The following is a 22,760-nucleotide window of genomic DNA, read 5'->3' as shown; positions in this document are numbered from 1 at the left end:
ATTGGTTTAGGACCTGAGGAGATTACAAAGAAAGAGAGGTGTGAGGAGATGGGGGATCTTGAACATGAATCCAGGCATTAATTTTGAAGTTTGGAGGAATAAAGAAGCCAGCATAGGTTAATAAGGATGCTTCCAATGTGGCCTCCTGTCTATCAGTGAGACCCGATGTAGATTGGGAGACCGCTTCACTGAGCGCCTATACTCCATCTGCCAGAAAAGGCCGGATCTCCCAGTGGCCACCCATTTCAATTCTTCTACTTCCCATTCCAATATGTCGCGATGAGGCCACACTCAGGTTGGAGGAACAACACCTGATATTCCATCTGGGTAGCCTCCAACCTGATGGCATGAACATCAATTTCTCAAACTTCTGGTAATGCCCCCCACCCACCATTCCCCAGCCCCTTTTCCCTCTCTCACCTTATCTCTTTGCCTGTCCATCACCTCCCTCTGGTGGTCCTCCCCCTTTTCTTTCTTCCATGGCCTTCTGTCCTCTCCTATTAGACTCCCCCTTCTCCAGCCCTGTATCTCACCAATCAACTTCCCAGCTCTTCACTTCATCCCTCTCCCTTCCTGATATTTACCTATCACTTCGTGTTTCTTCCCCCCCCCCCCACCCCCACTTTTAAAATCTATTGCTCATCTCTTTTTTCCCTCCAGTCCTGCGGAAGGGTCTCGGCCGAAACGGCGTATGCACTCTTTTCCATAGACGCTGCCTGTCCTGCAGCTTTCTGTGTGTGCTGATAGGTTAGTAAGGCTGATGATGTTCCAGACATGTATCAGGTCAGGAAACAAGAGAATTTCAAATGATTGAAATGGAAAAATTGAAGGTATTGTATAGCGGCGAAAAACTGATCCAAAATCTAACATATTGAAATGTCTTTGTTTTATTCCCCTTGTCATTAGTTGTCCCAACTAAGCCACCTCAACGTGAAATCACAATACTATTATCATAAAAGATCATTTGTTCAATCGCAAAAGAGTCTTGTCTTAAATCCACAATCAAAATGATTTCTCATTTTAGATCCCTCTGAATAAAATGCATCTTTTAAGATGTCATGCTGAATAACGATCAAGACAACAGACTTATGTCGTATCAAGTGCACGTTGTACATAAAACACTGTGAAATGCAATTTGCAGATAAACTTTGTTCTGCAGTTCAGACAAAACAAGCTGACTTGGTCCTCTAGTCAAGAACTTCTTGCTGTTTATATGTGTAACATGACTAATCACTGCATTGTGGGTCAGAAACGCAGCAAATAACTTGCTGGCTTGTCACACTGTCTTTCAGACATCGATGAATGTCTTGATGGAGGGCTTGGAACTTGTGGTCAGATCTGCACAAACTTGCCAGGTTCCTACACCTGCTCCTGCCTGGCTGGTTACGCATTAGAGGACAATAACTGGTCTTGTCATCCAGAATGTAAGTCACTGATCAACTGATTACAGCAAAATTAATACAAAAGTAATGGGGAAAACAACAAAAGTGGAGACATTTTATATGTTGGTGATACTGAGGCATCTGATCAATATTCATGCTCAGATGAATAATGAAATTCTAAGTTTGGTATTTCTCTGACCACCAGTGATCACAATGATTTTGACCTGAAACATGAATTACTTCAAAGAAGAAACATAGAAATCTACAGCACATTACAGGTCCTTTGGCCCACAATGTTGTGCCAACCATGTAACGTACTCTAGAAAATGCCTATTTTCCCTACCACATAGCCCTCTATTTTTCTAAGCTCCATGTACCTATCTAAGAGTCTCTTAAAAGACCCTATTGTGTCCACCCCCACCGCTGCTGCTGGCAATGCATTCCACACACCCACCACTCTCTGTGTGAAAAACTTACCTCTGACATCCCCCTTATACCTATTTCCAAGCACCTTAAAACTATGCCCCTTGTGCTAGCCACTTCAGCCCTGGGAAAAAGCCTCTGACTATCCACACGATCAATGCCTGTTCATCATCTTGTACACCTCTATCAGGTCACGTCTCATCTTCCATCGCTCCAAGGAGAAAAGGCCACGTTCACTCAACCTATTCTCTTAAGGCATGCTCCCCAATCCAGGCAACATCTTTGTAAATCTCCTCTGCACTCTCTCTATAGTATCCCTATCCTTCCGGTAGTGAGATGAGCAGAACTGAGCACAGTACTCCAAGTGGTATAAATCCAAAGGGGGGGTCAGCTGTAACAGAGATACATGGAGTTCGATGTATAATATCTAGCAATTAACTCTGGACAATAAAACAATCTGATCTCAAATGCCACTGTAGTCAACATGAAACTAAAGGTTGTAAGCTGAACTGGTGGAGAGCTGTTGCAAAAGTCACTGCCAGGTGCTACATTCTTAGGAAAAACCTGAACCCGAGTATTCAGCATTTTAATGCCATTTACGTAAATTAAGTCTATGTATTCTAAATATGCTACCACCAGTCTGCTCTATGCAAACAAAAATCCCTAAGCCTGTGGCAGGCACTAGGACATATGAACGGACAGATACTTTGCCTTGGAAGTGGCTATTAATCCTCACGGTCTTACAATGGCGTCCACTTAAAGTCTGGGTAATAGGAAAGAAAACCCGAGAACTTCTTAGTAATACAAGGTTGTGTTTCTATTACAGAAAGGAATCTGAATAATCTTATCTGACTAACTCTTGACAAGTTAGTTCTGGGGTCCTGGATTATGAAGGTTAATTGCAAGAAAAATTAAATAAAACCAAACTACAAATTTCATTGATATGCCAACAAATATATTGAACCATTACAATTTTCATTCTTTCTATTTGTGTTTCTTTTTCAGGAATATTGCACATAATTCCTTTTGTTAGATTTCTTTGGTGCCTTGACATCTTTAGTTAATGTGGAGGAGTGATCATGGGTGACAAGCTGAGACATTTTTTCCTAGAAAATACTTTTCTCTCCACTGATCAATCATTAGCTGTGACTGGACAATCACTGAACCTGGAATCATAAACAAAATGACAAACACCAGAATCTGAAACAAAAACAGGAAACAGAGCCAGTCTGGCAGCATTTGTCGAAAGAAAATCCAGTTTATGCTTCAGGTCGAGCATCGTTCAAACATAGATTACAGTTCTTTGGGATTATAGCTCTTTGCACACTTATTTCCCGAGGCAGGTTTTGTTTAGTAGACTTTAAATGGACAAAGTTGGTGTCTTCTGAGACAGCATTTTGCAATACCAAAATATGCCTGGAGCTGTTACAGCTAGTAAAAAGCTCTATACATTATTAAATACAATCATTATGAAGCCTCCACTGGTCGGGTCACAAACCACTGGGAGCTACATTTTAATTTACTAATAAGTAATAATCCATGAATTTCTGAGATTCCTGTTAAAATGTTTGAAACTTGGTTACATTTTGTATCATGCCCATACTCGTTATTGTTGCAAGTTAAAATTGTCAATTTCAATTTTGAAGGAATATGAACAAGATTCGGGAAGGTTAAAACAGTTGATTTTGTTGAAGTAGTTACCATCACTACCTGATATCACGGTCAGCCTATTCCAATGCCTTTCCGGCCCTTGCTGGCATAATAGAAGTGGCCGAGGACATGCTCAGGAATGTTCACTGAAGGTACCAGTAAAGGAAACGGACAGCCAACAGTACATGTCGTCTGGAGACTTTATGGAGCGTGCAGCACATCTCTGCTACTGTCTCCAAAGGCATTTCTATCCCACCCTTCCTAAGTAGTTGGCCAGAATGAATCAGAAACATAGTAATCTGAGCAGATTATTTGAACTCTCTCCTGAGCTCGTCCATAGACATGCTCTTACAGGTTTTCATCAGCCAAGTATATGTTGCTAATCATAATAATTGGTCTCTTGTGCACTGATGGGCAGCTCACATAATCAATCAGTTAGCTTTATGATATATTATGCCTTTGCCTTAAGTGCCTATTATACAGGTGCAAGTCTAGTTTGACCCGTTTTATCAGTGCAATGATGCGTGGAATCCACAAATTCCGAACAATAACTGCTGTTGATATGGAAAAAGATTAGGAAACATCCACCCCTCCGAGTATTGTAGAGAATTCCCAGATAATGGAGGTGTTACTGCTTATCTTATGAGGCATTTTCAGACAGCACAGTGTCTCTGTTTATACATGTTTAATTTTTTTAAAGCTCCTCCACCTTACCTGATCTTCAGCCACGGTAATGCAATATACAGGATTGACAGAGAGGGAACGAACCACCAGAGGATTGTGACAAATTCTGGGCTATCAGTTCTCCTGGATTTTCACTACAGGAATGAAAAGATCTACTGGGCAGATAGAGAGAGTGGACTTCTACAACAGGCCTTTATAAATGGCACAAACAGAAAGGTGAGTGCACATGGAAACACAAGACACTGTAGATACTGATGCAAGGCTTCAAACTTCAAAGTAAGTTTTGTTATGGAAGTACATATGTGTCACCATACATAACCCTGAGATTCATCTTGTGGGCAAACTCGACAAATTTATAGAATAGTAATTGTAACAGGATCATCTAGAGTGCAGAAGACAACAAAATGTGCAAATGCAAATAAATAACGAGAACATGAGGTAATGAGATTTAGTCCTTAAAATGAGATCATTGGTTGTGGGAACATTTCAATGATGGGGGCAAGTGAGTGTAGTTATCCCCTTTTGTTCAACAGCCTGATGGCTGAGGGGTAGTTAACTGTTCTTGAACCTGGTGGTGCAGGTCCTGAGGGTCCTCTACCTTCTGATGGAAGCAGCATGTAGAGAGCATGACCTGGGTGTTGGGGATCTCCAATGATGGTTGCTGCTTTCCTGCAACCCAAAGTGTTGGAAGTTCTTTTCCTGCACTCACCCTTGCCTCCTTTCAGGGCCCCAAACAGTCCTTCACAGGCAACACTTCATATGCAAATCTGTTTGGGCTGATGCAACTCCCTCTATACTGGTGAGGCCCAACACAGACTGGGGAACCACATTGTCAAGCGCCTTCGCGTCGCCTACAACAAACAGTGGCCAATCATGTTAATTCCAATCCCCGTTCCCACTCTGACCTGTCAGTCCATGGCCCCTCTACTGCCTGATATGCTTGCGTGGGTAAAGCAGTCACATTCATTAACAATCAGACTGGCTTCAGCTCGACCACATTGCACTCGGGACACTCCAGCCTGCCAAGAACATGTGTGACCCGGTCACCAACGTCACTTCCAGTTCCGGGTGAACAGCCCGCACTGCACACTGGGAAATGAAGTTTTTCCCTTCATTACACACACACACACACACACACACACACACACACACACTCTGACACTATGATGCCTGCTATGATGAGGCAACTCTCAGGTTGGAGGAACTGAAACTAAAAGGGGATAAGATAACTACACTCATATTCTGTTTGGGTAGCCCCCAACCTGGTGGCATGAACATCAGTTTCTCTAACTTATCGTAATGTTTCTCCATATTCCTTCCCTCTTCTTCCAGTCTCCACTCCTCTTACCCCTAATCTTCTGCTCAGCTGCCCATCTCCTCCCTGTGGTGGCCCTCTTCCTCCCCTTTCTCCCATGGACCATTCTCCTCTCCTATCAGATTCCTTTATCTTCAGCCTCTTACTTTTTCCACCTATCACCTCCCAGCTTCTCACTTCATCCCCCTCATACCTGTCCTCACTGATTTTCTTTTAGCTTGAATTCGTTCCCCTCCTCCATCCCCTTAATCTGCCTTCTTCCCACTTCCTTTCCAGTCCTGGTGAAGGGTCTCAACCCAAAGTATCAACTGTTTATTCCTTTCCATTGCTGCTGCCTGACCTGCTGAGTTCCTCCGGCATTTTGTGTGTGTTACTCAGGATTTCCAACATCTGCAGAGTCTCTTGTGCTTACGATTTACTGCTCAACCTGCCGAGTTCCTTCCTCGGGTTGTTTGTTACTGAAGGTGAGTGGAGGACTCTGTAGGTAGAGCATTCTGATTTTATTTCCGCACATTTTAATCAGGTTATGACTGTGACAGACTCATCAGAATGGAAGTGACAAATATCAAAGTGGATTTGCAGTATTTTTTATTGGAGCTGTCGGGCAAAATTATACTTGTCTGATTTTGCATGTTGTGAAATGCAGAAAATCAGTTATATTATTTTAAAATGATGTCATTATACCCATTACCGAGAATCTACATAAAATCTCAATAGAATAGAAAATTGAAGAAATAGGAAGTTATTGAATTAATGACTAGAGTAAGGCTTGATGTAAATTTAAAGCTTAAATCTTCTCCTTTTCATGACAGACTACCTTCTCTCTTATTGAGTTTCTTGGAAATAGGTTCCCAGGGGCTGCAGAATTAGAAGGGCGTTGGACAAGCAGGTTCTGCATCCATTTCTTGTTGGATTACTGTTTCTTGAATTGACGTCGTTTTGCATCTCAGAGAACTTGACCCAGTCTCTCCGATTTGGTGCAGGAGCATTCCTGAAGAATTGCCAACACAATCTCACAGGATGTGGTCAAGTTTAATTCTTGTTTTAAGCTCTTCAACCACTTAGAAAGCACCGGGAAGAAAAGGTGGTGCTCAAAATCTTAGAGTAGCACAAGTTTTCTTTGCAATTTCTCAAGGCCCATGTCGGCCCTGCACCTTTGTGACTTGGCAGGTCTTACAGGCAGTTCAGAAGCTCAACTCCAAAAGGAAAGCCACAGGCTATTGACTGCAGTGATGGTTTTCCAGACAAGAGAGTAATAATGACAAGGGTAGGAGTGTTGTTTGCTGCCAGCAAGGCACAGTTGTTGACCCAATCACAGAATTTTGTGTTTGAGGTGTTATAGACCAAGAGAGAGCGTTGTTCGGGTGGATAGCCAGAGGCTTTTTCCCAGGCTAACCCCAGGGGGCATAGTTTTAAGGTGCTTGGAAATAGGAACAAGGGGGATGTCGGGGTAAGTTTTTCACACAGAGAGTGGTGGGTGTGTGGAATGCATTGCCAGCGAAGATGGTAAAGGTGGATACAATAGGGTCTTTTAAGCGACTCTTAGATAGGTACATGGAGTTTAGAAAAATAGAGGGCTATGCAGTAGGGAAATTCTAGGCAATTTCTAGAGTAGGTTACATGGTCGGCACAACATTGTGGGCCGAAGGGCCTGTAATGTGCTGTAGATTTCTATGTTCTAAAGCATTTTGCAGACTCTGGCCAACATCAGGATATACCGACAAATTTCAGAGGCAGTGGATCTGGGGAATATTTCCAGCACTTCCTGTTTTTATTTAATGGTTTAATAGTTGGAACATGTGTGCTGAGGCTCTCAGTTCCAAGTGGAGTATATATCTACTGAAGAGTGGCTGTGTATGAGATACACTTAAGTTTATTGTCATTTAACTATATACATGTATATAATGTATATAACCAGATCATGTATATAGAAATGAGAATGTTTCTCTGAAACTGGGTGTAAAGCACACGTAACACACTATAACTTATAGAATCTACAGGTGAATCTCACATAAATTACAAACTAAAGTGCATTCATATTAAATATTGTAGGGTACAGAACAGATTAACCAGTGAGACCTTGAATACGATGTGACAGGGAGTTGAGAAACCTAATGACCTGAGGGAAGAAACTGTTTCTCATTTTAACAATCATTGTTTTTATGCATTGCAGTTTCCTGCCTAATGGTAGAAAGCCGAAGAGGATGCTGGTGGATGGGTGGGATCCTTAATAATACCAAGGGCCCTGTGTTTGTAGCAGTCCTGATAAATGTCCCCTGTGGATGGTAGGGAGACCCTTATGATCCTGTCAGCCGTTCTCACAGTCCAGTGTCAGGACTTCTGGCCCGATGCATTTGTAGGGTTATGTGCAGGTCTCACATAGGCAAGCTGGTGTGCACACAAACCACTACACAACCTTTTCCTGTCAGTACCTCTCGGACACAAGGTAGTAAGGAGAATCCTGTAATGGAACGCCCATCACCTTTCATCCTGAATCCAGTAGGTATTATAAACCAGACCGGTGCTATCTGTTGCAGCCTGTGAACAGACTGGCAAACTGGGCAACCCACTTCACTCTCACTTTAAAAATACTTCGTCAATTGCTGAGAGGGATTTCCATATAAATGTAATATCTTGTTTCTTTCCAAATTTACACATTTACTTTATTTGCCATCGGACATATGGACTAGGCCCTCCACCATCCAAATAACCATATAACAATTACAGCACGGAAACAGGCCATCTCGGCTCTTCTAGTCCGTGCCGATGCTTACACTCACTAGTCTCACTGGCCCGCACTCAGCCCATAATCCTCCGTTCCTTTCCTGTCCATATACCTATCCAAATTTTTTAAATGACAAAATCTAACCTGCCTCTACCACTTCTACTGGAAGCTCATTCCACACAGCTACCACTCTCTGAGTAAAGAAGTTCTCCCTCGTGTTACCCCTAAACTTTTGCCCCTTAACTCTCAACTCATGTCTTCTTGTTTGAATCTCCCCTACTCTCAATGGAAAAAGCCTATCCATGTCAATTCTCTCTATCCCCCTCATAATTTTAAATACCTCTATCAAGCCCCCCCCTCAACCTTCTACACTCCAAAGAATGAAGACCTAACTTGTTCAACCTTTCTCTGTAACTTAGGTGCTGAAACCCAGGTAACATTCTAGTAAATCTGACAGTCCACTGACAGTCTATCTTGCCTCTTCACTTTTACATGTTTCCTTTAGACCTGATCATTCTCAAATCAGTGTACCTTTTCTCCTCCACCTCAATGGATCAAAATATTCAAAGAAATGGAAGGATTTTTTTTGCCCCTTTGAGAATGGCTCTAAATATTTTCATTAAAGAGATGCTGGGCTGTCCACTCAATCACCATGTTCCCTCCATCCATCCTTGTGTGCAAAAACTGCACCAATTAATCAGGCAATTTCTTACAAATTCTATTGTAATGTCCGTCATATAGAAAGACATTCAGTAATATTGAATGATTTAACTGGATAAATCTTGATTTAATTTTTGGATTGATTTTTGCCGTGAATTCTCTAAACCAGTTCACTGTATGACCAGATGACTACTGAATAAAGATGCACTGTTACCATTTTACTGTTTTGCAAGAAAACAATGAAGAGCATAACTCTGAATTATTTGCATCACAGACTGTGCGGAATGTGGGGAAAGGTCTTTTTGGCTTTGCTGTTGATTGGTTACACAACACCATCATTTGGACCAATCGAGAGAAAGGGACCATTGAAATGTCAAACGTACATGGAGAAAATTCCAAGGTCCTGCTAAGAGATCTGACTTTTCCCACGATCATGGCAGTGGATCCGGAGAAAGGGTATGACTTCGACTTGTATATTTCTACGAATCATAATTCAAGGTCTCTGGTCTAAATATGCATCTGGAATGGATATCAAATAAGAGTCTGAGACAGTTGTGGGGATTGAAATAAACTGGTCAAAATATGATTCAATAAATACCTTAAAACATGGTCAAAATTAAGGACTTTAAGCTCTCTCTCAGCAAGGGAATCAGGCAAGGAAGTGATTAGATTTATTGGGACTGTGTGAGGAAGCAGGTTAATAAGACTTTTCTGTATGTTTGAGGCTTTTTGACCTGAAACCAGAACTATTGTTTAAAATCCTTCTTTGTGAGTTGGCCAGAAATGTCTTAAAGGAAATGAATTCTGGCTGATCCAGGCAAGTTGCAAGCCCGCAGTACTGCAGTGTGATCAGCAGGATCACCAGAAGCTAAAACGGGGAAAGGGGGTGAAAGAATTTTTTAAAAATGCATGAAAAATGTACCTAGAACGCTACTTAACATTGCTTGTCCCGAGAAAGGAATAGCGGAAGATCAGGAGAAGCCAAGTTATCCTTTGCCAAAAAAGTAGTTCTAGGAGAGTTGCAAAGTAGCACCTAATGAAAAGAGCATTCAGAGGAAACCTGACCCACTTTAATTGTTATGCCTGGAAGTTGATTTGCAAAGAATGAACATTTAAAACAGCACAGAGAAAGTAAATCATCTGTGTGGTTACCAGGATACCACAGGGACACAACCAAATTAGAGCCTTTACTCACTGGAATTCAGAAGAATGAGGGGTGACCTATATTGAATGTGAAAGACCTTGATAGAATGGATGAGGAGAAGATGATTCCTGCGGTGAGGGAGTCTAAGACCAGAGGACACAGCCTTAGAATAGAGAGGCATCCTTTCAGAACAGATGAGGAAGAATTTCTTTAGCCAGAGAGTGGTGAATCTGTAGAATTTGTTGCCAGAGGCGGCTGTGGAGGCCAAGGGTTTGGATTTATTTAAGGCTATCAACAGAGGCTGACAGATTCTTGATTTACCGGGGCATGAAGGGATACAGGGAGAAGGGAGGTGGTTGGGGCTGAGTGGGAAATGGATCAGCCATGGTCAAATGGCAGAGCAGACTCGATGGGACAAATGACCTAATTCTGCTCCTGTGCCTTATGATCTTATGGTCTTAATGTCTCTCAATTGCTCCAATCCTGAATATATCTCTTTTCTTTAGCACAAGTGCAGCTTCAGAATAAACTCAATTTATTATAAACACCAGAAATTTATTGCAGACCTTTTTCTTTTCATTTTACACATCCAATCTTAATTTAATTTTATTTTATTGCTCTGGTTTTAAACTACTTTGTCCCTCTATTCCATGATAACAATGCCTATTCCCGTCTCTCAGATGGATACTAAAGATCTCTTGGCATAATTAATAGAAAATGAAGCAGCGCTATTCTAATCTGGGCAGAACTTGTCCTTCAACAATATCATTAGCAAAGGAAAAGATTATTTTTATATCCCATTGTGAGTTTTCAATCTATCTGTGAATAAATCGTTCGCAATGTTTTCTTACGAAAGAACCACTTGGTTCTGAAGCAACAGTAATTTCCTAAAATAGGGAAGGGTATATTTCAAATGCAAGGTCTCCTTCTACTTTTTTAATACTTTGAATTTTATTTATTATCCTAACATTTTAATTTTTCTTGGATACTTCTAATATTTAGTACTTGGTAACTTCTTTGCCCACGTGATGTGTGAAGTCCCAGGCTGAGGGTTGATATACCCTTGTTATGTGAGAGGACGTACAGATCAGACTAATGATGTGTCAATGCAAGGCAACTTTCCTGCATATTTGAAGCACAAATAATTGCTCTTGAGAATAGTTTAGCCTCAAAATTCTATCTTTTTCAAGAAAAGCGAAGGGCATAGAAACTTATGCAGATATTTTTTGGAACTTGTTCTGACAGGATAACAATCATTACAAAAGATAAATGTACTGAAGACATAACTGACACTGAGTTGTTACCTGGCAACGTGGAGAGCGGGATGCTTTTTCGTGTTGTCCCATCACCTTTACTGGGACAAAAGGACCTGAGTTATAAGGAAAGATTGAACAGGTTAGGACTCTATTCCTTGGAAGTGTAGAAGGTTGAGAGGAGATTTGATAGAGGTATACAAAATTATGAGGGGTATAGATAGGGTAAATATAAGCAGGCTTTTTCCACTGAGGTTGGGTGGGACTGGAACTAGAGGTCATAGGTTAAGGGTGAAAGGTGAAAAGTTTAAGAGGAGCATGAGGGGCTGTGAGAATGTGCTGTGAGTGATGCAAGCTCAATTTCAAAGTTTTAGAGAAGTTTAGATGGGTACATGGATGGTAGGGACATGGAAGACTATGGTCCCAGTGCTGGTCGATTAGAGTAGACAGCTTAAAATAGTTCAGCACGGACTAGACTGGCCAAGTGGCCTATTTCTGTGCTGTACTTTTGTATGATTCTCTGACTCTAAGACCTATCATCACAGATTTTAGTAAATCACAGTCAAATGCAGTCAAGATTCCAATTGCTCTAATTGTAAGAGATAATGACACTTTTGCCTTCTGTAGAAACACCAGAATATATTTAAAAGGAATTAAATTGTTTCTCTGTGTTCAGCACCTGCCATTCTAAACATACCAACCCTGTGTAAAGCTGATTTAAACTGAATCTGTTCATTTCTGCATTGTTAATATTAAACTAGACGTGTGTGAGTGTGTATCTGTGTGTGTGAGTGTAAGTGTGTGTCTGTGTGTGTGAGTGTGCGTGTGAGTGTGTGTGTGAGAGCGTGTGCGAGTGTGTGCGTGTGAGTGTGTGTGTATGTGCATGTGTGTGTGAGTGTGCATGTGTGTGTGCGTGTGAGTATGTGTGTGTGTGAGTGTGTGCGTGTGTGAGTGTGTGTGTGTGTGAGAGTGTGTGTGTGAGTGTGTGCGTGTGTGTGAGAATATGTGTGTGTATGTGTGTGTGTGTTTCACATGCACTCAGTGACCACTCTATTAGGTATCTCCAGAACCTAATAAGAGAAAGTGGCCACTGAGTGTATGCTCATGGTCTTCTGCTGCTGTAACCCATCCACTTCAAAGTTCGATGTATTGTATGTTTTGAGATGCTTTTCTACACACCACTGCTGTAATATGGAGTTAAATGTGTTGAAGGAATAAGTAAATTTAGGAAGGACAACAAAATTCTAGGGGCGTATAGCCCGATGGGAGTTCGGGGAGCTGGGTTAAGCACAATAGGCAGCGATTCAAACAGAGAGAGGAGAAATGGGCTAAAAATTCTATATCTGAATGCACGAAGTGTCAGAAATAAGGCGGATGAGCTTGAAGCCCAGGTGCGAATGGGTAACTATGATGTTGTTGGGATAACGGAGACATGGCTGCAGGGAGATCAGACCTGGGAAATGAATGTACAAGGGTATACATGCTATCGTAGGGACAGAAATGTGGGCAGAGGGGGTGGGGTGGCCCTGTTGGTGAGGAATGAGATTCAGTCCTTTGCAAGGGGGGACATAGGGTCAGGAGAAGTAGAGTCTGTGTGGATAGAACTGAGGAACAGTAAGGGCAAAAGGACCCAAATGGGTGTTGTCTACAGGCCACCAAACAGTAGCATGGATATTGGGTGCAAGTTGAATAGGGAGTTAACATTGGCATGTGGCAAAGGTAATGTCGCAGTAGTTATGGGGGATTTCAACATGCAGGTGAACTGGGAGAATCAGGTTGGTGCTGGACCACAGGATACGGAGTTTGTAGAGTGCCTACGGGATGCATTCTTGGAACAGCTTGTACGAGAGCCGACCAGGGACAAGACTATTCTGGATTTAGTGTTATGTAATGAACAGGATTTGATAAGCGATCTTGCAGTAAAGGAGCCATTAGGAGGTAGTGATCACAATATGATAAGCTTTTATCTGCAATTTGAGAAGGATAAGGGCAGCTCGGAGGTGTCAGTGTTGCAGATGAACAGGGGAAACTATGGAGCCGTGAGGGAGGAGCTGGCCAAAGTTGACTGGACGGATAGCCTAGCAGAAAAGACAGTGGAACAGCAATGGCAGGTATTCTTGGGAATAATGCACAAGGTGCAAAATCAGTTCATCCCCCAGAGAAGGAAAGATTCAAAGGGGGGAAAGGGGCCACAGTGGTTGACAAAGGAAGTCAGAGATTGCATAGCATTAAAAAAAAGGAAATATGACAGAGCTAAGGTGAGTGGGAGGACAGATGATTGGGAAGTGTTTAAGGAACAACAGAACTTAACTAAAAAGACAATATGGGGAGAAAAAATGAGGTACGAACGCAAGCTAGCCAGGAATATAAAGGAAGATAGCAAAAGCTTTTTTAGGAATGTGAAGAGAAAGAAGATAGTTAAGAACAACATTGGGCCCTTAAAGAATGAATTGGGTGAAATTGTTATGGGAAACAGAGAAATGGCAGAAGAATTTAATGAGTACTTTAGATCTGTTTTCACTAAGGAAGACACAAGCAATCTCCCAGATGTATGGATGGGCCAAGGACATAGGGTAACAGAGGAAATGAAACAGATTGACATTTGGAAGGAAACGGTGATGAGAAGACTGATGGGACTGAAGGCTGACAAATCCCCAGGTCCAGATGGTCTGCACCCTAGGGTACTAAAGGAGGTGGCCCTGGAAATTGCGGATGCATTGGTAATCATTTTCCAATGTTCCTTAGATTCAGGATTAGTCCCTGAGGATTGGAGAATGGCTAATGTTATCCCACTTTTTAAGAAAAGAGGGAGGGAGAAAACAGAGAACTATCGACCTGTCAGCCTGACATCGGTGGTGGGAAAGATGCTAGAGTCCATTATTAAGGATGAAATAGTGGCATATCTAGATAGCAGTGATAGGATTGGGCCGAGCCAGCATGGATTTACCAAGGGTAAATAATGCTTGACTAATCTGTTGGAGTTTTTCGAGGATGTAACCAGGAAGTTAGATGGGGGAGATCCAGTGGATGTAGTGTACCTCGAATTTTAGAAGGCATTTGATAAGGTCCCACATAGAAGATTGGTGGGTAAAATCAAAGCTCAGGGCATCGGGGGGAAGGCATTGACATGGATAGAAAACTGGTTGGCAGATAGAAAGCAAAGGGTAGCGGTGAATGGGTGTTTCTCGGAATGGCAGGTGGTGACTAGTGGGGTGCCACAGGGCTTGGTATTGGGACCACAGCTGTTTACCATTTACGTTAACGATTTGGATGAAGGCATAGAAAGTAACATTAGCAAATTCGCTGATGATACTAAGCTGGGTGGCAGTGTGACATGTGATGAGGATGTTAGGAGAATTCAGGGTGACTTGGATAGGCTGGGTGAGTGGGTAGATACTTGGCAGATGACGTTTAATGTGAGTAAGTGTGAGGTTATCCACTTTGGGAGTAAGAACAGGAAGGCAGATTATTATCTGAATGGTGTAGAGTTGGGTAAGGGAGAAATACAAAGAGATCTCGGAGTCCTTGTTCATCAGTCACTGAAGGTGAATGAGCAAGTGTAGCAGGCAGTGAAGAAGGCTAATGAAATGTTGGCCTTTATTACAAAGGGAATTGAGTACAAGAGCAAGGAAATCCTCTTGCATTTGTACAGAGCCCTGGTGAGACCACACCTGGAGTATTGTGTACCGTTTTGGTCTCCAGGGTTAAGGAAGGACATCCTGGCTGTAGAGGAAGTGCAGCGTAGATTCACGGGGTTAATTCCTGGGATGTCTGGACTGTCTTACGCAGAGAGGTTAGAGAGACTGGGCTTGTACACACTGGAATTAAGGAGATTGAGAGGGGATCTGATTGAAACATATAAGATTATTAAGGGATTGGACGAGATAAAGGCAGGAAATATGTTCCAGATGCTGGGAGAGTCCAGTACCAGAGGGCATGGTTTGAGAATAAGGGGTAGGTCATTTAGGACAGAGTTAAGGAAAAACTTCTTCTCCCAGAGAGTTGTGGGGGTCTGGAATGCACTGCCTCGGAAGGTAGTAGAGGCCAATTCTCTGGATGCTTTCAAGAAGGAGCTAGATAGGTATCTTATGGATAGGGGAATCAAGGGATATGGGGACAAGGCAGGAACCGGGTATGGATAGCAATTGATCAGCCATGATCTCAAAATGGCGGTGCAGGCTCGAAGGGCCGAATAGTCTACTTCTGCACCTATTGTCTATTGTCTATTGTCTAATATGTGGTTTTCTGACTTACTGTCGCCTTCCTGTCAGTTTGAACCAATCTGGCTGTTCTTCTCTGAACTCTCTCGTCAACAAGATGTTTTGCTCCACAGAACTGCTGCTCACTGGGTGTTTTTTTGTTTTTCACACCATTCTCTGTAAGTGCTGGAGAGTGTTGTGCATGAAAATCCCAGAAGATCAGCAGTTTCTGAGATACTCAAACACCCCATTCGGATCAAAAATCACTCCATGGTCAAAATTATATAGATCATATTTCTTCACCATTCTGATGTTTGGTCTGAACAACAACTGAATCTCTTGACCATGTCTGCATGCTTTTATACGTTGAGTTGCTGCCACATGATTGGCTGATTAGATGTTTGCATTAAAGAGAGGCTGTACCTAATAAAGTGGCCATTGAGTGTATGTGGATATTAATAAGTAAGAACATATCTGGCACATTAATGACAATATGAAATTGAGAGAAAACAGCATTCGAGCATTGCATTACTTAAAACATCTGTAATAGTGGTGCAGATGCCTTTTCTTTGCCAATGACACTACTTCCATTATATATAGATCTCAACGAAGAACCTCAAGGAACATACCTTAATCAACCACAAAAGAATAATCTTCGTTCAAATAAATTGATAGTTCTGATCTTAATTATAAAATGCACTATAAAACATTTGTTGTTTTAAATACAAACATCATCATCATTATGTTCTGTGCCAAATGACCATGATTGTTCTTGGCAATTTTTTCTACAGATGTGGTTTGCCATTGCCTTCTTGTGGGCAGTGTCTTTATAAGATGGATGACCTCCCAGCCATTATCAATACTCTTCAGAGATTGTCTGCCTGGGGTCAGTGGTCGCATAACCAGGACTTGTGATATGTACCGGCTGCTCATACGACCATCCACCACCTGCTCCCATGGCTTCACATGACTTTAAACAGGGGGCTAAGCAGGTGCTACACCTTGCCCAAGGGTGACCTGCAGGCTAGCAGAGGGAAGGAGCACCTTACAGTTCCTTTGGTAGAGATGTATCTCCACCCCACCACCCAAAGACAATATATTGGAATAGACAAAGGCTGTATATATTTAGCATATAGACGTGTTCTAATTTTAAACCCCTTAATGTAAAACATAATTTTAAAAAGTAAAATTGTTGTTTTAATTAGTGGTTTCTTTCTATTCCTATTGATATATATATATTCTTCTTCCCTTGTGTTGATGTACTCGAGCACAGTACTTTTCCAGCTGAACCAGGTGACTACCCAAGACAGTCCTTTCACAAGAAATCGTACAGGGATATTACATCTACTGTAACTGGCTTTGCATAAATGCCAATCACTCTCTGTTATCCCTTATTATAATTATTCCTCGATATTTGGTAGAGTTCTGCTAACTCCACCTGTACATTGTGCAGATGCTGACCGGCAGTGTAGCAGTATGAGCACCAGACTTTAAGGTGAATGGTCCCAAGTTCAAATCAATCTGTGCTGGGTTGAGCATCGAGCTAGCAACTTGGCCTTGCATAAAACAGTCAAGTGTTCCAAAAACGGTAAAAATGCCACCCGATGCACCAAAAGGCATGAAAAGGAACAACATGTTTGGCAGATTCAAAATCATCTTAATAGGCAATTTTTACACAATTGCACAGTGTAATATTATCCCATTCTACTCATATCTTCCTAATTTTTCTACACTAACAAATCCATAATGGTCATTACTGATCCCTTAACTCTTAACCAGCTGTAATCCACATTAACCATCAGTCAACACTTGAAGGCCCTTTTGAAAGCTCTTTTTCATTACTGTGATAACTAACACAGACTGCTTTATCTTTTTCAAGGTATATGTTTTGGGCGTCAGAAGGTTCTGTTCCGTGTATTCATCGCGCCTATCTAAATGGCACCAGACCCATCTCCATTGTCAAGCCAATAATGAAAGTGAAGATTTTAACACTGGATCTTATTGACAAGCGGCTCTTCTTGTTTCAAAGTGAGGCTGGAACCATGTCAAGCAGCATTAGGTCATGTGACTATGCTGGAGGCTCAGTTCAGGTCATCAAACAAGCAGTAGAGTAAGTCTAGTGACAAGAAAGTTCAGTCGTTTTTGCATCCCTTATTACCTTATCAGCAATGTTTCTTTTCGATTGTCATTTCCTTCTCTTCCATTTTGATGTGGATTCCTCACAGATAACATGACGATAAACAAATTCTATGCACTTTGTAATCGTCCAGGTATTCACGCTTACTATACAAGTGCAGGAGTGAAGACACACTGAAGGCATAGGTGGCTGCAGGCGCTGGAATCTGGAGCAACAAATAATCTGTGTGGGAGGAAAGGAATTGACAATGCTCCATGTTGAAACTGGCTGACCACAGTGTCCACGATTTCTTTCCTCGCTCGATGCTGCTCAACCTGCTGAGCTATCCCAGCAGATTTTTAGTTGTCGCATTAAATATATACTGCCTGCAGGTTCAGTGGTTCATTAACCTATTTCAAATAGTTTAATGTCTGTTAATATGGAAGCTCTTGTCTTTTCTACCTTAGTATTGTAATGGAATGCAACACTTAGGCTATGCATATTTAAACCACAAACAAGAGAAAATCTGCAGATGCTGGAAATCCGAGCATCGCACACTAAATGCTTGAGGAACTCAGCAGACCAGGCAGCAAATATGGAAAAAAGCACAGTCAACGTTTTAGGTCGAGGCCCTTCGGCAGGACTGGAGAACAAGCCTGAGTAGATTGAAAAGGTGGGGGGGGGGGAGGGGGGAGAGAACCACAAGGTGATAGGTGAAACCTGGGAGGTGGGTAGGGATGAAGTAAAGAGCTGGGAAGGTGATTGGTGAGATGAGGTGAGAGAGGGAAAGGGGGATGGGAAATGGAGAAGGTAGGGGGCAGTACCTCTTTGTGGTACTGCTTCAATGGTAGCTTATTTCTTTAATGTTAAAGTGATGGACTGGCTTACACATTCTGAGGAATCTTTGCTGCATTTATGTCCTGGAAAAGGAAAAGACAATTTGATTGCATGAATATCTGGCTGACATTGATGTGTACACAGTCTGATATTAAGTCCCGGTGAAGGTTCTTGGCCCGAAATGTTGACCATGCTTTCTTCCATAGACGCTGCCTGGCCTGCGGAGTTGCCCCAGCATTTTGTGTGCGTTGCTGATAGTTGGAGATACTGACTGCAGAATTTTTTAAAAATTGATTATTTTGGAATTGGGGCATTGATAACATGGCCAACAGTTACTGTACATCCCTAATGGTTCTTGATAAGATTGGCCAAGAAAACAGTGAGAAACTCCACTGCTCTTCTTCACTAGTGACTCAGAAATGCTAGGTCTCCTTGCAAAGGAGGCCACTTTCCCTATTTTCTTCGATTACACTTAACCAGAATATTTCCTACCACTGGTACTAACCAAATTCCTCTATTGTCTTTTGGATGGTGTACCTCCTTTTTGAAGTGTAGAAATGCTTCACATGATAATTACTGCAGTACACTTTGATTAAGATATTTTTTGAGCGGAACTCTGTCTCTTGAGGAGGAATTGTGTGGCTTGCAAAAAGAACAAAATACAACACGTTCTAATGATTTGGCGTTTCTCCTTCTTTCTGCTCAGCCACTGGCCATTTGGACTGTCTCTGTTTGCTGAACATATTTACTACTCTGACTGGAAGACCAGCACTATCCGGCGAATGAACAAGTATACCGGGAAGGATGTGGTTGTCATCAGCCCTAGACGGTCTTTCCTGCCTCCAGCTGATCTCAAAGTAGTGCATCCATTTTGTCAGCCGGCAACTGAATCGGCCTCACAGTTATCAGGTTGGGAACTGCCACCAGCAATCTAATGCTTATATATATAATTAAATAAGTGGTGCAAAAAGAGGAAAAAAATGGTAGTGAGGTAGTGTTCATGGGATCAATGTGCATTCAGAAATCGGACGGCGAAGGTGAAGAAGCTGTTTCTGAATGATTGAGTGTGTGTCCTCAGGCTCCTGTACCTCCTCCCTGATGATAGCAATGAGGAGAGGGGGTGCCCTGAGTGATGGGGTCCTTAATGATGGACGCCGCCTTTTTGAGGCATCTCTCCTTGAAGATGTCCTGGATGCTGGGTAGCATGATGGAGCTGACTGAGTTTACATTCTTCTGCAGCTCACCCCCCTCCCCCCCCCATACCGGATGGTGATGCAGCCAGTCAGAATGTTCTCCATGGCACATCTGTAGAAATTTGTAAGCGTTGTTGGTGACATACTAGGTCTTCAGACTAATGAAATATAGCTGCTGTTGTGCCTTCTTTGTAACTGCATCCTAGGATAGATCCTCAGAGATGTCAACACTTTGTATACAGTACTGTTCTGCATACTGTTCATAAATTTCAAATTGCCATCCTAAGACCATAAGATATAGGAGCAGAATTAGGCCATTCGGCCCATTGAGTCTGCTGTGCCATTTCATCATGGCTGATCCAACTTTCCTCTCACCTCCAATCTCCTGCCTTCTCCCGGTATCCCTTCATACCCTGGCCAATCAAGAATCTATCAACCTCTGCCTTAAATATACATAATGACATGGCCTCCACAGCCATCTATAGCAAAAAATTCCACAGATTCATCACTCTCTGGCTAAAGAAATTCCTCCTCATCTCTATTCTAAAAGGATGCCCCTCTATTCTGAGGCTGTGTCCTCTGGTCTTAGACTCTCCCACCATAGGAAACATTCTCTCCACATCCATTCTATCAAGGCCTTTCATTGTCCAATAGGTTTCAATGAGGCCACTCCTCATTCTTCTGAATTCTAGTAAATACAGGCCCAGAGCCATCAACCATTCTTCATATGACAAGCCATTCAATCCGGAAATCATTTGCATGATCTTCCTTTGAACCCTGTCTAGTTTCAGCATATCCTTTCTTAGATAAGGGGTCCTAACCTGCTCACAATACTCCAACTGAGTCCTCACTAGTGCTTTTGATTGTTTATTACATCTTTGGTTTTATATTCTAGTCCTCTTGAAATGAATGTTAACATTGCATTTGCCTTCCTCACCAGAGCCTCAACCTACAAAGTAATCTTTTGGGAATCCTGCACAAAGACTCCCAAGTCCCTTTGCACCCCAGCTTTTGTATTTTCTCTCCATTAGAAAATAATCAACCCTTTAATTTCTTCTACTAAAGTGCATGACTATACACTTCCCAACATCTGCCATTTCTTTGCCCATTTTCCTAATCTGTCTAAGTCTTTCTGCAGCCTCTCTACTTCCTCAGAACTACCTGCTCCTCCACCTATCTTCATATCATCTGCAAACTTTGCAACAAAGCCATCAATTCTATCATCCAAATCACTGACATAATGTAAAAAGAATCGGTCCCAACACAGACCCCTGAGGAACACCACTAGTCACCGGCAGCCAGTCAGAAAAGGCTCCCTTTATTCCCACTCTTTGCCTTCTGCCAATTAGAAAAGGTTTTATCCATGCTAGAACCTTTTCTGTAATACCACGGGCTTGTAGCTTGATAAGCAGCCACATATGTGGCACCTTGTCAAAGGCCTTCTGAAAATCCAAATACACAACATCAACTGATTCTCCACTGTCTACCCCGCTTGTTGCTTCTTCAAAGAATTCTAACAGATTTGTCAGGCAAGATTTTCCCTTGAGGAAACCATGCTGACTACGGCCTATTTTATTATGTACCTCCAGTTACCCTGAAACTTCATTCTTAGTAATCAACTCCAAAATCTTCCCAACTGAGGTTAAACCAGCTGCCCTATAGCTTCCATTCTTCTGCCTCTCTCCCTTCTTGAAGAGTGGAGTGACATTTACAATTTTCCATTCTTTGGAACCATTCTAGAATCTAGTGATTCTTGAAAGATCATTAGTAATGCCTCCACAACCTCTTCAGCCATTTCCTTCAAAACTCTGGGGTGTACACCATCTGGTCCAGGTGACTTATGTACCTCAGAGATTTCAGTTTCTCGAGAACTTTCTCTCTAGTTATGGTAATTTCAGACACTTCATGCCCCCAGCACCTGGAACTTCCACCATATTGCTAGTGTCTTCCACAGTGAAGACTGATGCAAAATACTTATTCAGTTCATCCACTATTTCGTTGTTCCCCATTACTACCTCTCCAGCATTTGCAGCTTGAGTTGGCGGTAAGAAAGGTAAATACAATGTTTTTATTCATTTCAAGAGGAGTAGAGAATAAAAGCAAGGATATAATGCTGTGGCTTTAGTCAGACTGCATTTGGAGTATTGTGAGCAGATTTGGGCCCGTTATCGAAGAAAGAATCAGAGACGGTTCAGAAGAATCATCCCAGGAATGACAGGATTAATGTATGAGCAGTGCTTAATGACTTTGGGCCTGTACTCGCTGGAATTTAGAAGAATGGTGGGGTGGGGAAGGAATCTCATTGAAATCTATCAAATATTGTAAGGTCTAGGTCAGGTGAACAGGAAGAGGATACTTCCCATAGTGGGTGAGTCTAGGACCAGAAGGTTCAGCCTCAAAAGAGAGTAACATCCATTTAGAACAGAGATGAGGAGGAATTTCTTTCACCGGCGGGTACTGAATCTGTGGAATTCTTTGCCAGAAACAGCTGTGTGGGCCAAGTTATTGGGTATATTTAAAATGGAGATCGATAGGTTCTTGGTTGGTCAGGATGTGAAAGTTTATGGGAAGAAGGCAGGAGGGTGGGCGCCACAATAGTGCAGTGGTTAGCTCAACACTATTACAGCTCAGGACACGGGAGTTCTGAGTTCAATTCTGGTGTCCTCTGTAAGGAGTTTGTACATGCTCCCTGTGACCACTTTGGTTTCCTCTGACTGCACTGTTTCCTTCCTGCAGTCCAAAGACGTACCAGTTGGTAGGTTAATTGGTCATTGTAAATTGCCCCGTGATTAGTCCCGGGTTAAGTAGGTGCTTTTCTGGGCAGCATGGTTTGTCATGCTGAATCTCTAAGTAAAATCAAATGGGATTGTGAAGGATAATAAATCAGCCATGATGGAATGATGGAGCAGACTTGATGGGCTGAATGGCCTAATTCAGCTCCTGTGTCTTATGGTCTTAAGTCTTTATGGTCTAACTGGTGCCAGGTTGGTGTGAGATGTTTCCTGTGAAATCATCTCACTGCTCTCGAATTGTAAAAGATCTTTGGTTGCTTCATCTGGCAGTAACAATGATCAACATGTATCTTTTCATTATTGTTGGGTTTAAAGAACCGTAGGCTAGCACAGCATGCCAACAACATTCTTATCTGTGCCATCTTGGGCACACATATCATAAGTGTT

At 42.2% G+C, this 22,760-nt stretch overlaps 1 protein-coding gene across 2 annotated transcripts in view; it reads left to right on the top strand.

Moving 5' to 3' along the window:
- Positions 1 to 22,760, top strand: part of egf (epidermal growth factor) — a 126,404-nt gene that overhangs the window by 30,250 nt on the left and 73,394 nt on the right. For both annotated transcript variants that reach the window (XM_073043057.1, XM_073043058.1), the window contains exons 2-6: positions 1,293 to 1,424; positions 4,156 to 4,355; positions 9,114 to 9,295; positions 17,315 to 17,545; positions 19,095 to 19,297. In XM_073043057.1, the coding sequence (XP_072899158.1) occupies positions 1,293 to 1,424; positions 4,156 to 4,355; positions 9,114 to 9,295; positions 17,315 to 17,545; positions 19,095 to 19,297 (948 nt within the window). The remainder of the gene's footprint in view (positions 1 to 1,292; positions 1,425 to 4,155; positions 4,356 to 9,113; positions 9,296 to 17,314; positions 17,546 to 19,094; positions 19,298 to 22,760) is intronic.

Source organism: Hemitrygon akajei, chromosome 4 (genome assembly GCF_048418815.1).
Source record: "Hemitrygon akajei chromosome 4, sHemAka1.3, whole genome shotgun sequence".
Taxonomy (NCBI): domain Eukaryota; kingdom Metazoa; phylum Chordata; class Chondrichthyes; order Myliobatiformes; family Dasyatidae; genus Hemitrygon; species Hemitrygon akajei.
The sequence above is the reverse complement of the archived record's forward strand: the minus strand, read 5'-3'. Positions and strand labels throughout refer to the sequence as shown.